The sequence below is a fragment of the Homarus americanus genome, unplaced genomic scaffold (assembly GCF_018991925.1).
Source record: "Homarus americanus isolate GMGI-L3 unplaced genomic scaffold, GMGI_Hamer_2.0 scaffold53972, whole genome shotgun sequence".
NCBI lineage: Eukaryota > Metazoa > Arthropoda > Malacostraca > Decapoda > Nephropidae > Homarus > Homarus americanus.
In genome coordinates, this window is record NW_024712465.1 from 3,669 (window position 1) to 20,969 (window position 17,301).

Consider the following 17,301-nt stretch of genomic DNA (forward strand, 5'->3'; position numbering starts at 1 on the left):
AACAAAGTCATCTGGTCGAGTATAAAAAAGTCCCCTGATCGCGTATAACAAACTCCCCTTCTCGAGTATAAAAAAAGTCCCCTGATCGAGTATAACAAAGTCTCCTGATCGAGTATAACAAAGTCTCCACATCGAGTATAACAAAGGCCCCCTGATCGAGTATAACTAAAAAAGGCCCCTAATCGAGTATAACAAAGTCCCCTGATCGAGTATAACAAAGTCTCCTGATCGAGTATAACAAATTCTCCTCATCGAGTATAACAAAGGCCCCCTGATCGAGTCTAAAAAAGGCCCCTAATCGAGTATAACAAAGTCCCCTGATCAAGTATAACAAAGTCCCCTGATCGAGTATAACATATCCCCTGATCGAGTATAACAAAATCCACTGGTCGAGTATAACAAAGTCTCCTGAAGGAGTATAACAAAGTTCCCTGGTCGAGTATAACAAAGTCCCCTCATCGAGTATAACAAAAGCCCCTCATCGAGTATAGCAAAGACCATTGGTCAAATATAGGAAAGTCCCCTGATTAATTATAAAAAAGTCCTCTAGTCGAGTATAACAAAGTTCCCTGATCGAGTATATCAAAGTCCCCTGGTCGAGTATAACAAAGCCCCCTCATCGAGTATACCAAAGGCCGCTAATCGAGTATAACAAAGTCCCCTGATTGAGTATAACAAAGTCCCCTGATCGAGAATAACAAAGTCCTCTGGTTGAGTATAACAAAGTCCCCTGATCTAGTATAACATATCCCCTGATCAAGTATAGCAAAGTCCCCTGATCGGGTATAACAAAGTCCTCTGGTCGAGTATAAAAAAGTCCCCTGATCGCATATAACAAAGTCCTCTGGTCGATTATAACAAAGTACCCTGATCGAGTATAACAAAGTCCCCTGGTCGAGTATAGCAAAGTCCCCTGATCGGGTATAACAAAGTCCCCTGATCGAGTATAACATATCCCCTGATTGAGTATAACAAAGTCCTCTGGTCGAGTATAAAAAAGTCCCCTGATCGAGTATAACAAAGACCCCTCATCGAGTATGACAAAGTCCATTGGTCAAGTATAAAAAAGTCCCCTGATCTAGTATAACATATCCCCTGATCGAGTATAGCAAAGTCCCCTGATCGGGTATAACAAAGTCCTCCGGTCGAGTAAAAAAAAGTCCCCTGATCGCATATAACAAAGTCACCTGGTCGAGTATACCAAAGTCCCCTGATCGAGTATAACAAAGCCTCCTGATCGAGAATAACAAAGTCCCCTGATCGAGTATAACAAAGCCCCCTGCTCGAGTATAACAAAGTCCCCTCATCGAGTATATCAAATTCCCCTGATCTAGTATAACAAAGGCCCCTCAACGAGTATAACGAAGGCCCCTCATCGAGTATAACAAAGTCCCCTTATCGAGTATTTCAAAGCCGCCTAATCGAGTATAACAATTTCCCCTGGTCGAGGATAACAAAGTCCCCTTATCGAGTATAAAAAATTCCGGTGATTGAGTATAACAAAGGCCCCTGATTGAGTATAACAAAGTCCCATGATCGAGTATAACAAAGTCCTCTGGTTGAGTTTAACAAAGTCCCCTGATCGAGTATAACATATCCCCTGATCGAGTATAACAAAGTCCTCGGGTCGAGTATAAAAAAGTCCCCTGATCGCGTATAACAAAGTCCCATGGTCGAGTATAACAAAGTCCCCTTATCAAGTACAACAAAGGCCCCTCATTGAGTATAACAAAGACCATTGTTCATATATAATAAAGTCCCCTTGTCAAGTCTAAAAAAGTCCCCTGATCGAGTATAACAAAGTCCTCTGGTCAAGTATAAAAAAGTCCCTGATAGAGTATAACATACTCCCCTTCTCGAGTATAACAAAGTCCCCAGATCGAGTATATCAAAGGCCTCTCAGTGAGTATAACAAAGTCCATTGGTCAAGTATAAAATAGTCCCCTGGTCGAGTATAACAAAGTCCATTGGTCAAGTATAAAATACTCCCCCGGTCGAGTATAACAAAGTCCATTGGTCAAGTATAAAATAGTCCCCTGGTCGAGTATAACAAAGCCCCCTCATCGAGTTTAACACAGTCCCCTGGTCGAGTATCACAAAGCCCCCTCATCGAGTATAACAAAGGCCCCTAATCGAGTATAACAAAGTCCCCTGATTGAGTATAACAAAGTCCCCTGATCGAGTATAACAAAGCCCCCTGGACGAGTATAACAAAGTCCCCAGATCGAGCAGAACAAAGTCCCCTCATCGATTATAACAGTTCACCTAACCGAGTATAACAAAGGCCTCTGGTCGAGTATAACAAAGTCCCCTTGTCGAGAATAACAAAGTCCCCTGATACTAGTATAACAAAGTCCTATGGTCGAGTATAAAAAAGTCCCCTGATCGAGTATAATAAAGACTGTTGCTCGAGTATAACAAAGTCCCCTGATCGAGTATAACAAAGGCCCCTCATCGAGTATAACAAAGTCCATTGGGCAAGTATAAAAAAGAGTCCTGGTCGAGTATAACAAAGTCCCTTGATCGAGTATAAGAAAGTCCCCTGGTCGAGTATAGCAAAGTCCGATAATCAAGTATAACAAAGTCCCCTGATCGAATATAACATATCCCCAAATCGAGTATAACAAAGTCCTCTGGTCGAGTATAACAACGTCCCCTGATCGAGTATAACAAAGTCCCCTGGTCGAGTATAACAAAGTCCCCTGATCGAGTATAACAAAAGCCCCTCATCGAGTATAGCAAAGTCCATTGGTCAAATATAGGAAATTCCAATGATCGAATTGGTCCATTTGTCAAGTATAAAAAAGTCCCCTGTTCGAGTATAACAAAGTCCCTTGATCGAGTATAACAAAGTCCCCTGGTCGAGTATAGCAAAGTCCGATAATCAAGTATAACAAAGTCCCCTGATCGAATATAACATATCCCCTGATCGAGTATAACAAAGTCCTCTGGTCGAGAATAACAACGTCCCCTGATCGAGTATAACAAAGTCCCCTGATCGAGTATAACAAAAGCCCCTCATCGAGTATAGCAAAGTCCATTGGTCAGATATAGGAAATTCCACTGATCGAATTGGTCCATTGGTCAAGTATAAAAATGTCCCCTGGTCGAGTATAACAAAGTCCCGTGATCGAGTATAACAAAGTCCCCTGGTCGAGCATAGCAAAGTCCGATAATCAAGTATAACAAAGTCCCCTGATCGAATATAACATAACCCCTGATCGAGTATAACAAAGTCCTCTGGTCGAGTATAACAACGTCCCCTGATCGAGTATAACAAAGTCCCCTGGTCGAGTATAACAAAGTCCCCTGATCGAGTATACCAAAAGCCCCTCATCGAGTATAGCAAAGTCCATTGGTCAAATATAGGAAATTCCAATGATCGAGTATGACAAAGTCCCCTGATTAATTATAAAAAAGTCCCCTGGTTGAGTATAACAAAGTTCCCTGATTGAGTATAACAAAGTTCCCTGATCGAGTATAACAAAGCCCCCTCATCGAGTATAACAAAGGCCCCTAATCGAGTATAACAAAGTCCCCTGATTGAGTATAACAAAGTCCCATGATCGTGTATAACAAAGTCCTCTGGTTGAGTATAACAAAGTGCCCTGATCGAGTATAACATATCCCCTGATCGAGTATAACAAAGTCCTTTGGTAGAGTATAAAAAAGTCCCCTGATCGCGTATAACAAAGTCCCCTGGTCGAATATAACAAAGCCCCCTCATCGAGTTTAACAAAGTCCCCTGGTCGAGTATAACAAAGCCCCCTCATCGAGTATAACAAAGGGCTCTGGTCGAGTATACCAAAATCCCCATGTCGAGAATAACAAAGTCCCCTGATACTAGTATAACGAAGTCCTATGGTCGAGTATAAATAAGTCCCCTGGTCGATTATAATAAAGTCCCCTGCTCGAGTATAACAAAGTCCCCTGATCGAGTATAACTAAGTCCCCTGGTCGAGTATAGCAAAGTCCGATATTCAAGTATAACAAAGTCCCCTGATCGAATATAACATATCCCCTGATCGAGTATATCAAAGTCCTCTGCTCGAGTATAACAACGTCCCCTCATAGAGTATAACAAAGTCCCCTAATCGAGTATAAAAAAGTCCCCTGATCGAGTATAACAAACTCCTCTTCTCGAGTATAACAAAGTCCCCTGGTCGAGTATAACAAAGTCCCCTGGTCGAGTATAACAAAGTCCCCTGATCGAGTATAACAAAGTCCCCTGGTCGAGTATAGCAAAGTTCCCTGATCGAGTATAACAGAGTTCCCTGGTCGAGTATAACAAAGCCCCCTCACCGAGTATAACAAAGGCCCCTAATCGAGTATAACAAAGTCCCCTGATTGAGTATAACAAAGTCCCATGATCGAGTATAACAAAGTCCTCTGGTTGAGTATAACAAAATCCCATGATCGAGTATAACATATCCCCTGATCGAGTATAACAAAGTCCTCTGGTCGAGTATAAAATAGTCCCCTAATCGCGTATAACAAAGTCCCATGGTCGAGTATAACAAAGTCCCCTGATCAAGTACAACAAAGGCCCCTCATTGAGTATAACAAAGTCCATTGTTCAAATATAAAAAAGTCCCCTGGTCGAATCTAACAAAGTCCCCTGATCGAGTTTAACAAAGTGCCCTGGTCGAGTATAACATATCCCTTGATCGAATATAACAAAGTCCTCTGGTCGAGTATAAAAAAGTCCCCTGGTCCAGTATAACAAAGTCCTCTGGTCGAGTATAAACAAGTCCCCTGATCGTGTATAACAAAGTCCCATGGTCGAATATAACAAAGCCCCCTCATTGAGTCTAACAAAGGCCCCTAATCGAGTATAACAGAATCCCCTGATTGAGTATAACAAAGTCCCCTGATCGAGTATATCAAAGTCCTCTGGTTGAGTATAACAAAGTCCCCTGATCGAGTATAACATATCCCTTGATCGAGTATAACAAAGTTCTCTGGTCGAGTATAATAAAGTCCCCTGGACCAGTATAACAAAGTCCGCTGATCGAGTATAAAAAAGTCCCCTGGCCCAGTATAACAAAGTCCCCATATCGAGCATAACAAAGTCCCCTGATCGATTATAAGAAATTCCCATGGTCGAGTATAGCAAAGGGCCCTGATCGAGTAAGACAAAGTCCCCTGATCGAGTATAACAAAGCCCCCTCATCGAGTATATCAAAGGCCCCTAATCGAGTATAACAAAGTCCCCTGATTGAGTATAACAAAGTCCCCTGATCGAGAATAACAAAGTCCTCTGGTTGAGTATAACAAAGTCCCCTGATCTAGTATAACATATCCCCTGATCGAGTATAACAAAGTCCTCTGGTCTAGTATAAAAAAGTCCCCTGATCGCATATAACAAAGTCCCCTGGTCGATTATAACAAAGTACCCTGATCGAGTATAACAAAGTCCCCTGGTCGAGTATAGCAAAGTCCCCTGATCGGGTATAACAAAGTCCCCTGATCAAGTATAACATATCCCCTGATTGAGTATAACAAAGTCCTCTGGTCGAGTATAAAAAAGTCCCCTGATCGAGTATAACAAAGACCCCTCATCGAGTATAACAAAGTCCATTGGTCAAGTATAAAAAAGTCCCCTGGTCGAGTATATCAATGTCCCCTAATCGAGTATAACAAAGTCACCTGGTCGAGTATACCAAAGTCCCCTGATCGAGTATAACAAAGCCTCCTGATCGAGAATAACAAAGTCCCCTGATCGAGTATAACAAAGCCCCCTGCTCGAGTATAAGAAAGTCCCCTGATCGAGTATATCAAATTCCCCTGATCTAGTATAACAAAGGCCCCTGAACGAGTATAACAAAGGCCCCTCATCGAGTATAACAAAGTCCCCTGATCGAGTATTTCAAAGCCGCCTAATCGAGTATAACAATTTCCCCTGGTCGAGGATAACAAAGTCCCCTTATCGAGTATAACAAATTCCGGTGATTGAGTATAACAAAGGCCCCTGATCGAGTATAACAAAAGTCCCCTGATCGAGTATAACAAAGTCCCCTAATAGGGTATAACAAAGTCCCGTGGTCGAGTATAACAAAGTCCCCTGATCGAGTATAACAAAAGCCCCTCATCGAGTATAGCAAAGTCCATTGGTCAAATATACGAAATTCCACTGATCGAGTATGACAAAGTCCCCTGATTAATTACAAAAAAGTCCCCTAGTCGCGTATAACAAAGTTCCCTGATCGAGTATAACAAAGTTCCCTGATCGACTATAACAAAAGTTCCCTGGTCGAGTATAACAAAGCCCCCTCATCGAGTATAACAAAGGCCCCTGATTGAGTATAACAAAGTCCCATGATCGAGTATAACAAAGTCCTCTGGTTGAGTATAACAAAGTCCCCTGATCGAGTATAACATATCCCCTGATCGAGTATAACAAAGTCCTCTCGTCGAGTATAAAAAAGTCCCCTGATCGCGTATAACAAAGTCCCATGGTCGAGTATAACAAAGTCCCCTGATCAAGTACAACAAAGGCCCCTCATTGAGAATAACAAAGACCATTGTTCATATATAATAAAGTCCCCTGGTCGAGTCTAACAAAGTCCCCTGATCGAGTATAACAAAGTCCTCTGGTCAAGTATAAAAAAGTCCCCTGATAGAGTATAACAAACTCCCCTTCTCGAGTATAACAAAGTCCCCAGATCGAGTATATCAAAGGCCCCTCAGTGAGTATAACAAAGTCCATTGGTCAAGTATAAAATAGTCCCCTGGTCGAGTATAACAAAGTCCATTGGTCAAGTATAAAATAGTCCCCTGGTCGAGTATAACAAAGTCCATTGGTCAAGTATAAAATAGTTCCCTGGTCGAGTATAACAAAGCCCCCTCATCGAGTTTAACACAGTCCCCTGGTCGAGTATCACAAAGCCCCCTCATCGAGTATAACAAAGGCCCCTAATCGAGTATAACAAAGTCCCCTGATTGAGTATAACAAAGTCCCCTGATCGAGTATAACAAAGCCCCCTGGACGAGTATAACAAAGTCCCCAGATCGAGCAGAACAAAGTCCCCTCATCGATTATAACAAAGTTCCCTGACCGAGTATAACAAAGTCCTCTGGTCGAGTATAACAAAGTCCCCTTGTCGAGAATAACAAAGTCCCCTGATACTAGTATAACAAAGTCCTATGGCCGATTATAAAAAAGTCCCCTGATCGAGTATAATAAAGACCCCTGCTCGAGTATAACAAAGTCCCCTGATCGAGTATAACAAAGGCCCCTCATCGAGTATAACAAAGTCCATTGGGCAAGTATCAAAAAGTCTCCTGGTCGAGTATAACAAAGTTTCTTGATCGAGTATAACAAAGTCCCCTGGTCGAGTATAGCAAAGTCCGATAATCAAGTATAACAAAGTCCCCTGATCGAATATATCATATCCCCTGATCGAGTATAACAAAGTCCTCTGGTCGAGTATAACAACGTCCCCTGGTCGAGTATAACAAAGTCCCCTGATCGAGTATAACAAAAGCCCCTCATCGAGTATAGCAAAGTCCATTGGTCAAATATTGGAAATTCCAATGATCGAGTATGACAAAGTCCCCTGAATAATTATAAAAAAGTCCCCTGGTCGAGTATAACAAAGTTCCCTGATTGAGTATAACAAAGTTCCCTGGTCGAGTATAACAAAGCCCCCTCATCGAGTATAACAAAGGCCCCTAATCGAGTATAACAAAGTCCCCTGATTGAGTATAACAAAGTCCCATGATCGTGTATAACAAAGTCCTCTGGTTGAGTATAACAAATTGCCCTGATCGAGTATAACATATCCCCTGATCGAGTATAACAAAGTCCTTTGGTCGAGTATAAAAAAGTCCCCTGATCGCGTATAACAAAGTCCCCTGGTCAAATATAACAAAGCCCCCTCATCGAGTTTAAGAAAGTCCCCTGGTCGAGTATAACAAAGCCCCCTCATCGAGTATAACAAAGGGCTCTGATCGAGTAAGACAAAGTCCCCTGATTGAGTATATCAAAGCCCCCTGGACGAATATATCAAAGTCCCCAGATCGAGCATAACAAAGTCCCCTGATCGAGTATAACAAAGTTCCCTGACCGAGTAAAAACAAAGGCCTCTGGTCGAGTATACCAAAATCCCCATGTCGAGAATAACAAAGTCCCCTGATACTAGTATAACGAAGTCCTATGGTCGAGTACAAATAAGTCCCCTCATCGAGTATAATAAAGTCCCCTGCTCGAGTATAACAATGTCCCCTGATCGAGTATAACAAAGGCCCCTCATCGAGTATAACAAAGTCCATTGGTCATGTATAAAAAAGTCCCATGGTCGAGTATAACAAAGTCCCCTGATCGAGTATAACTAAGTCCCCTGGTCGAGTAAAGCAAAGTCCGATATTCAAGTATAACAAAGTCCCCTGATCGAATATAACATATCCCCTGATCGAGTATAACAAAGTCCTCTGCTCGAGTATAACAACGTCCCCTCATAGAGTATAACAAAGTCCCCTAATCGAGTATAAAAAAGTCCCCTGATCGAGTATAACAAACTCCCCTTCTCGAGTATAACAAAGTCCCCTGGTCGAGTATAACAAAGTCCCCTGGTCGAGTATAACATATCCGTTGATCGAGTATAACAAAGTCCTCTGGTCGAGTATAAAAAAGTCCCCTGATTGCGTATAACAAAGTCCCATGGTCGAGTATAACAAAGCCCCCTCATTGAGTATAACAAACGTCCCTAATCGAGTATAACAGAGTCCCCTGATTGAGTATAACAAAGTACCCTGATCGAGTATATCAAAGTCCTCTGGTTGAGTATAACAAAGTCCCCTGATCGAGTATAACATATCCCTTGATCGAGTATAACAAAGTTCTCTGGTCGAGTATAATAAAGTCCCCTGGACCAGTATAACAAAGTCCGCTGATCGAGTAAAAAAAGTCCCCTGGGCCAGTATAACAAAGTCCCCATATCGAGCATAACAAAGTCCCCTGATCGATTATAAGAAAGTCCCATGGTCGAGTATAGCAAAGGGCCCTGATCGAGTAAGACAAAGTCCCCTGATCGAGTATAACAAAGCCCTCTGGACGAGTATAACAAAGTCCCCAGATCGAGCATAACAAAGTCCCCTGATCGATTATAACAAAATTCCCTGACCGAGTATAACAAAGGCCTCTGGTCGAGTATAACAAAGTCCCCTTGTCGAAAATAACAAAGTCCCCTGATACTAGTATAACAAAGTCCTATGGTCGAGTATAAAAAAGTCCCCTGATCGAGTATAACAAAGTCCCCTGCTCGAGTATAACAAAGTCCCCTGATCGAGTATAATAAAGGCCCCTCATCAAGTATAACAAAGTCCATTGGTCAAGTATAAAAAAGTCCCCTGGTCGAGTATAACAAAGTCCCCTGATCGAGTATAAAAAAGTCCCCTGATCGAGTATAACAAAGTCCCCTGATCGAGTATAACAATGTCCTCTGGTCCAGTATAAAAAAGTCCCCTGATCGAGTATAAGAAAGTTCCCTGATCGAGCATAACAAAGTCCCCTGATCGATTATAACAAAGTCCCCTGACCGAGTATAACAAAGGCCTCTGGTCGAGTATAACAAAGTCCCCTGTTCGAGAATAACAAAGTCCCATGATACTAGTATAAAAAAGTCCTATGGTCGAGTATAAAAAAGTCCCCTGATCGAGTATAATAAAGTCACCTGCTCGAGTATAACAAAGTCCCCTAATCGAGTATAGCAAAGTCCGATAATCAAGTATAACAAAGTCCCTGATCAAATATAACATATGCCCTGATCGAGTATAACAAAGTCCTCTGGTCGAGTATAACAACGTACCCTGATCGAGTATAACAAAGTCCCCTGGTCGAGTATAACAAAGTCCCCTGATCGTGTATAACAAAAGCCCCTCATCGAGTATAGCAAAGTCCATTGGTCAAATATAGGAAATTCCACTGATCGAGTATGAGAAAGTCCCCTGATTAATTATAAAAAAGTCCCCTGGTTGAGTATAACAAAGTTCCCTGATCAAGTATAGCAAAGTTCCCTGGTCAAGTATAACAAAGCCCCCTCATCGAGTATAACAAAGGCCCCTAATCAAGTATAACAAAGTCCCCTGATTGAGTATAACAAAGTCCCCTGATCGAGTATAACAAATTCCTCTGGTTGAGTATAACAAAGTCCCCTGATCGAGTATAACATATCCCCTGATCGAGTATAACAAAGAACTCTGGTCGAGTATAAAAAAGTCCTCTGATCGCGTATAACAAAGTCCCATGGTCGAGTATAACAAAGTCCCCTGATCAAGTACAACAAAGGCCCCTCATTGAGTATAAAAAAGTCCATTGCTCAAATATAAAAAAGTCCCCTGGTTGAGTCTAACAAAGTCCCCTGGTCGAGTATAACAAAGCCCCCTCTTCGAGTATAACAAAGGCCCCTAATCGAGTATAACAAAGTCCCCTGATTGAGTATATCAAAGCCCCCTGGACGAATATATCAAAGTCCCCAGATCGAGCATAACAAAGTCCCCTGATCGAGTATAACAAAGTTCCCTGACCGAATATAACAAGGGCCTCTGGTCGAGTATACCAAATTCCCCATGTCGAGAATAACAAAGTCCCCTCATACTAGTATAACGAAGTCCTATGGTCGAGTATAAATAAGTCCCCTGATCGAGTATAATAAAGTCCCTTGCTCGAGTATAACAAAGTCCCCTGATCGGCGAAAAGTATAACAAAGGCCCCTCATCAGAGTATAACAAAGTCATTGAGGTCCATTATAAAAGATCCCTGGTCAGGTATAGCAAGTCCCTGATCCAGATATAACTAAAGTCCCTGATTAAAGGTATAGCAAGTCCGTCTATTCAGGTATAATAAAGTCCCTGATCGGGCGCAACACCCTGGTCAAGGTACTTGAAGTCCACCTATAAAATTATAACAACGTCCCTCTTAGAAATTATAACAATTTCCCTAATCGGTATAAAAAAGTCTTCCCTTCTCCGGTATAAACAAAGTCCCCTGGTGGGAATTATAGCAAGAATCCCCCTGGTCAGGTATAGCAAAAGAAGTCCCTGATCCCATGAGAATAATAAAGGACCTCATCAGAAATTATAACCAAAGTCCATTGGTAAATATAAAAAAAACCCTGGTCAGAGTATAACAAAGTCCCCTGATCAGGTATAACAAAAGTCCCTGATCCAGGTATAATAAAGTCCCTGATCGAGTATAACAATGTCCTCTGGTCCAGTATAACAAAGTCCCCTAATCGAGTATAAGAAAGTTCCCTGATCGAGCATAACAAAGTCCCCTGATCGATTATAACAAAGTCCCCTGACCGAGTATAACAAAGGCCTCTGGTCGAGTATAACAAAGTCCCCTGGTCGAGAATAACAAAGTCCCCTGATACTAGTATAACAAAGTCCTATGGTCGAGTATAAAAAAGTCCCCTGATCGAGTATAATAAAGTCCCCTGCTCGAGTATAACAAAGTCCCCTAATCGAGTATAGCAAAGTCCGATAATCAAGTATATCAAAGTCCCTGATCGAATATAACATATGCCCTGATCGAGTATAACAAAGTCCTCTGGTCGAGTATAACAACGTCCCCTGATCGAGTATAACAAAGTACCTTTGGTCGAGTATAACAAAGTCCCCTGATCGTGTATAACAAAAGCCCCTCATCGAGTATAGCAAACTCCATTGGTCAAATATAGGAAATTCCACTGATCGAGTATGACAAAGTCCCCTGATTAATTATAAAAAAGTCCCCTGGTCGAGTATAACAAAGTTCCCTGAGTCGGGTATAGCCAAAAGTTCCCTGGTCGAGTATAACAAAGCCCCCTCATCGAGTATAACAAAGGCCCCTAATCAAGTATAACAAAGTCCCCTGATTGAGTATAACAAAGTCCTCTGATCGAGTATAACAAAGTCCTCTGGTTGAGTATAACAAAGTCCCCTGATCGAGTATAACATATCCCCTGATCGAGTATAACAAAGTCCCATGGTCGAGTATAACAAAGTCCCCTGATCAAGTACAACAAAGGCCCCTCATTGAGTATAACAAAGTCCATTGTTCAAATATAAGAAAGTCCCCTAATCGAGTATAACACATCCCCTGGTCGAGTATAACAAAGCCCCTTCATCGAGTATAACAAAGGCCCCTAATCGAGTATAACAAAGTCCCCTGATTGAGTATAACAATGTCCCCTGATCGAGTATAACAAAGTCCCCTGGTTGAGTATAACAAAGTCCCCTGATCGAGTATAACATATCCCTTGATCGAGTATAACAAAGTCCTCTGGTCGAGTATAAAAAAGTCCCCTGGTCCAGTATAACAAAGTCCTCTGGTCGAGTATAAAAAAGCCCCCTGATCGCGTATAACAAAGTCCCATGGTCAAAAGTATAAAGCCCCCCTCATCAGGTATAACCAAGGCCCCTAATCCCAGTCTACAACAGGATTCCCTGATTGAGAACAACAAAGTCCCTGATGAGGTATAATAAGTCCTCTGGTTGAGTATATCAAGTCCCCCTGATAAAGGTATATAAAGGCCTCATAAGAGTATAACAAATTCATTGGCTAAAAAGTCCCCTGGTCGAGTATAACAAAGTCCCCTGATCGAGTATAACAAAGTCCTCTGGTCGAGTATAACAACGTCCCCTCATCGAGTATAACAAAGTCCCCTGGTCGAGTAAAACACAGTACCCTGATCAAGTATAACAAAAGCCCCTAATCGAGTATAACAAAGTCCCCTGTTTAATTATTAAAAAGTCCCCTGGTCGAGTATAACAAAGTTCCTTGATCGAGTATAACAAAGTTCCCTAATCGAGTATAACAAAGTCCCCTGATTAATTATAAAAAAGTCCCCAGGTCGAGTATAACAAAGTTCCTTGATCGAGTATAACAAAGTTCCCTAATCAAGTGTAACAAAGTTCCCTGGGTGAGTATAACAAAGTCCCCTGATCGGGTATAACAAAGTTCCCTGAACGAGTATAACATATCCCCTGATCGAGTATAACAAAGTCCTCTGGTCGAGTATAAAAAAGTCCCCTGATAGAGTATAACGAAGGCCCCTCATCGAGTATAACAAAGTCCATTGGTCAAGGATAAAAAAGTCCCCTGATCGAGTATAACAAAGTCCTCTGGTTGAATATAACAAAGTCCCCTGATCGAGTATAACATATCCCCTTATCGAGTATAACAAAGTCCTCTGGTCGAGTATAACAAAGTCCCCTGATCGAGTATAACAAAGTCTCTGATCAAGTATATAAAAGTCTCCTCATCGAGTATAACAAAGGCCCTGATCCAGGGTGGCAAGGCCCTAATCCAGGTATAACAAGTCCTCTCATCAAGGTATAGCAAAAGTCCCCTGATCGAAGAATTTTAACCGTCCCTGATCCAAGTATAACAAAGTCCCTGATCGAGAATTATAACATATCTGATGGGGGTATAACAAAATCCTCTGGTCTAAAGAGTATAGAGGAGTCTCTCCTGAATAAGGTATAACAAAGTCCCCTGGTCGAGAATAACAAAGTCCCCTGATCGAGTATAACAAAAGCCCCTCATCGAGTATAGCAAAGTCCATTGGTCAAATATAGGAAAGTCCCCTGATTAATTATAAAAAAGTCCCCTAGTCGAGTATACCAAAGTTCCCTCATCGAGTATAACAAAGTCCCCTGGTCGAGTATAACAAAGTCCCCTAATCGAGCATAAAAAAGTTCCCTGGTCCAGTATAACAAAGTCCGCTGATTGTGTTTTAAAAAGTCTCCTGGCCCAGTATAACAAAGTCCCCATATCGAGCATAACAAAGACCCCTGGGGCCGGATACTCAAAACACCTCATAAGTTACGTTTTTCAGCATGATACAGTACCATATATTGTAGAAGCCTTACAGTACCATAAATTTAGCATACTCAAAATTTAATTATGGTTCCGTAAGACTACCATAAGTTCTCGTAACTCTAGTGTTTACCCTGTAAATTAAGTTCTCTTGTCGGACGGTAGATGTCAGTGCAGACGCTAGTTGGCCAATCAACGCTCAGTTAACAAAATCATCAACCAATCACAAGAGAAGGAGAAATCAGCTGAGAGCGACGCACGTAATATTATTGTGTAAACATGGAAGGACCACCAGCCAAGAAGAGACGACCTAATTTCAGTGAGGCTGAAGTATACGCTCTTGTGACTGAGGTGGCCAAAAGACAAGAAATGATTTTAGGGAAGTTGGACTCAAGTAGTTGTACACTTCAACTCAAAAACCAGCCTGGGGTGAAGTGTTAAATGAGGTGAATGCTGTTGGTAGAGTCACCCGCAATGTTACTGAAATTCGGCGGAAGTTTTCTGCTGATCTTCGTGTGAGCGTTAAGAAAAAAGCAGCACAAGATAAGAAATATGCTGGTGGAACAGGTAAGTCTTAATATTGTTAGCGTGGTTATTGATTGACAATATGAAACAAACTTAACTATGGTTTTTCTGAGGCTTGGTACGATTTTCGTGTTTGTAAACTCAAGGAAGTAAGTAGTGTGGTGGCTCTCCATCGTGAATGAATACACATATTTTCCTTATATGAGCGCATTCATTAAAAGAAACATCGTTCTTCGAAGTTTTCCGTGTGAGTAAATAGTAAAAACTTTACCGTTCAACCTAATTTTTTTTTTTTTTTTTTTACGTGGATTAACCAACCCAGGCACAGTCACTGACCCACGTCGGGGCCTGTAATAATAATTCTTTAGTACTATTAATAAAAATACCTCTTTATTAATAATAATATTAATAATAAATAACCATAAATACCGAAATGAAAACACAAAAAGTGAGAATCAATATACAGTATGTATGTTGTGTTGTTGATATTACGAGAAACAATTGCGACCCTGCAATTGTGTGTAAATGACACATTTAGTCAGATCAGCAACCTTGGACTTGCTCCTAATTTTCGTGATGCCATATGGCAGCAGGGTCTACCATTAGACAACACATTATGCTTCCAATATCTTCCCACCCGGTAGTCAGGGAAGTCTGTACAACTGTTAATAATTTCCCCACAACTTTTGGATTTTCTTATTATACCTATCATATAGATTACACAATTTTAAGACACACTTGTCATTGTGTCGCAACTGACGTGGAACAGAGATAGTTAATATGAGTTTGTGTGGCAGGGCGGCGGAGTCCTCCCGTTGGTAAAGGAAGCTAGGTTAGGTAGGTTTGGTTACTGTTATAAACTACATATTAATAATTACGTTATTTCCGACGGTAATGAAGGTCATAATGTATAAGTTGCCATAGAATTCCTTTTTTTATGTCGTTAATTTTCATTCATCAATAGATTTATATTCATATTTGGTATACATTAATATGTAAATTTTACTTTGTTAGGCTTATAGGCAAGGATGTTCTATCTTTTGAGTTTACAACTAATACAGGTTGAAAATTTCTGGCTGCGACTATTTTTTTTGACTTATTTTACCATTTATTGTTTGTTACATTAAATCTAATTAACTTTTGACATAGATAAAGGAGAATTTTTGTGGCTACAGCTACAATGATAGGTTAGGTTATAATGTTTGGAACTATTTCAGTAGATTCCTTTGTAACTATGATTTCTGCCAAATATAACATAGTTAGCATATAGTGTATGTAACCACAGCTCACAGTAAGACAGTTATTATTTATATTTTCTCTTCAAGGTGGCGGCCCCCAAATTGAAATTACATACACTGCAATTGAAGAAGCAATTCTTCAACTATTAGATCCAACCTCTATACATGGGATTCCAGGGGATGTTGAAAGTGAAGAACCTAGTAATGGTAATTCAGTCAAAATACTTTTCCAACCTCCTGATATATTTTGTTTTTTTCTGCCCTTGTTTTTATTTAAAAAAAAACTTTTGGAGACATTTTTTCACATCTTGATTTGGAAATACTGTACACTATACTGATTTTTTTATATAATTTTGAAAAATAACAACACTAGTAAGTTGGTTTCATTTCTAGCTTGTTTATTGCTTCCCTAATTTATATATTAAATGTTTTTATAACTCGTATGTTAATGGACAAAATTGAGAAGTGCAAATATAAGAAATTTAACGCCTAGTTGATATTTAGATTTAAAAATATTTTAAACAAATATATTTAGATGGTCAACACTATTTTTCAAACCATTATTTTTCCTAAAAGCTTTTGTATATTTGGAAATACAGTGTAATATTTTAATTATACTCTTAACATAGACTTCAATCAACCTATTATATTACATTTCTTTCCAGAAGAAGAAAGAGAACCAACCCCCAGACCCTCAGGAGCTAGGTTTACAGCTACCGGTAGTTGTTTCCGAGAGAAATTTATGTTTCGGCCCGTTCAAGAGAAAGATGATTCTATAACCCGCATTCTGAATGAGGATATACAGGAACATGATATCACAGTACCCATTGTGCATTTAGAACCTGAAACTTCAGCACCTACAAACATTCCTGGATTTTCATCATCCGGAACATATGAGGTAGAAACATGTAGTTCAAGCAATGCTCGTCAACCTATTGCTGCTACCAAGGAACAGCGAAGTAGGTCTAGTACCCCTTCTGCCACAGCTGTTAGGTCAACTGTAACTGGTGATTACACTGATGAAATGGATTCATCTCCAATGCCAAGTACGAACAGTAGTGGCAGGAGGCCACGAACCTCTTCTGCCCGAAAAGATGAAGATCTTCTTCGAGAGATGCTTCGTGTTCAAACACAAATGAGGGACAGTTTTTTACAGCTTGTAGCTCACACAGAGTGCATTGCATCTGCAATGCTATGCATTGCAAAAGTTATGCAGTCGAAAAATCCTATCCAATGATGCTGTGTTTATGGTATGTGTATATGTTGTTGTTTACTTAGGTAAGTCCTTTACTTTTGGTAAATGTGATAATAGCGTAGTTGAAAAGTCATCAAACACTTATTATAAATTTTCCTTTGAGTGATTGTTATGAAGGAAGATCGCATGTTAAAAAATTGTGTAACTTTCACTTGCAGCCTATACTAGTCATGAAAATGTAACAGGAATATTTAGCTCTCCATAAGTTAATTAAAATCACGAAGTTAAGTGAAAGACACACATTTGTCAACTAATAACATGGGTTGCAGTGCTACTACGGGTAATGTTTACCCAGGTTTTGGGTAAAAGTTCCTACCACACTCAAAATTATATGTTTGAAAAGAGGCTCATGTACTTATTTTTATTTTTTAAAGGTTCCTTTATTTTGTAAGACGTAGTCAATTTCCAGTTCAACGAGTTTTATTTATTAGTTTGTAGTTTGCGAAGTATGATTCAAGTAGGTTGAAACAGAAATAATG

At 40.4% G+C, this 17,301-nt stretch overlaps 1 protein-coding gene across 1 annotated transcript; it reads left to right on the plus strand.

The window, feature by feature from the left end:
• Positions 1-14,227: 14,227 nt before the first annotated feature.
• LOC121860442 lies at positions 14,228-17,295 on the plus strand (the record flags this gene model as incomplete). Its single annotated transcript, XM_042357603.1, has 2 exons — positions 14,228-14,371; positions 16,233-17,295. Coding segments are annotated over 2 exons (716 nt in total), but the record flags the coding sequence as incomplete, so codon positions are not given.
• Between the last annotated feature and the right edge of the window lie 6 nt (positions 17,296-17,301).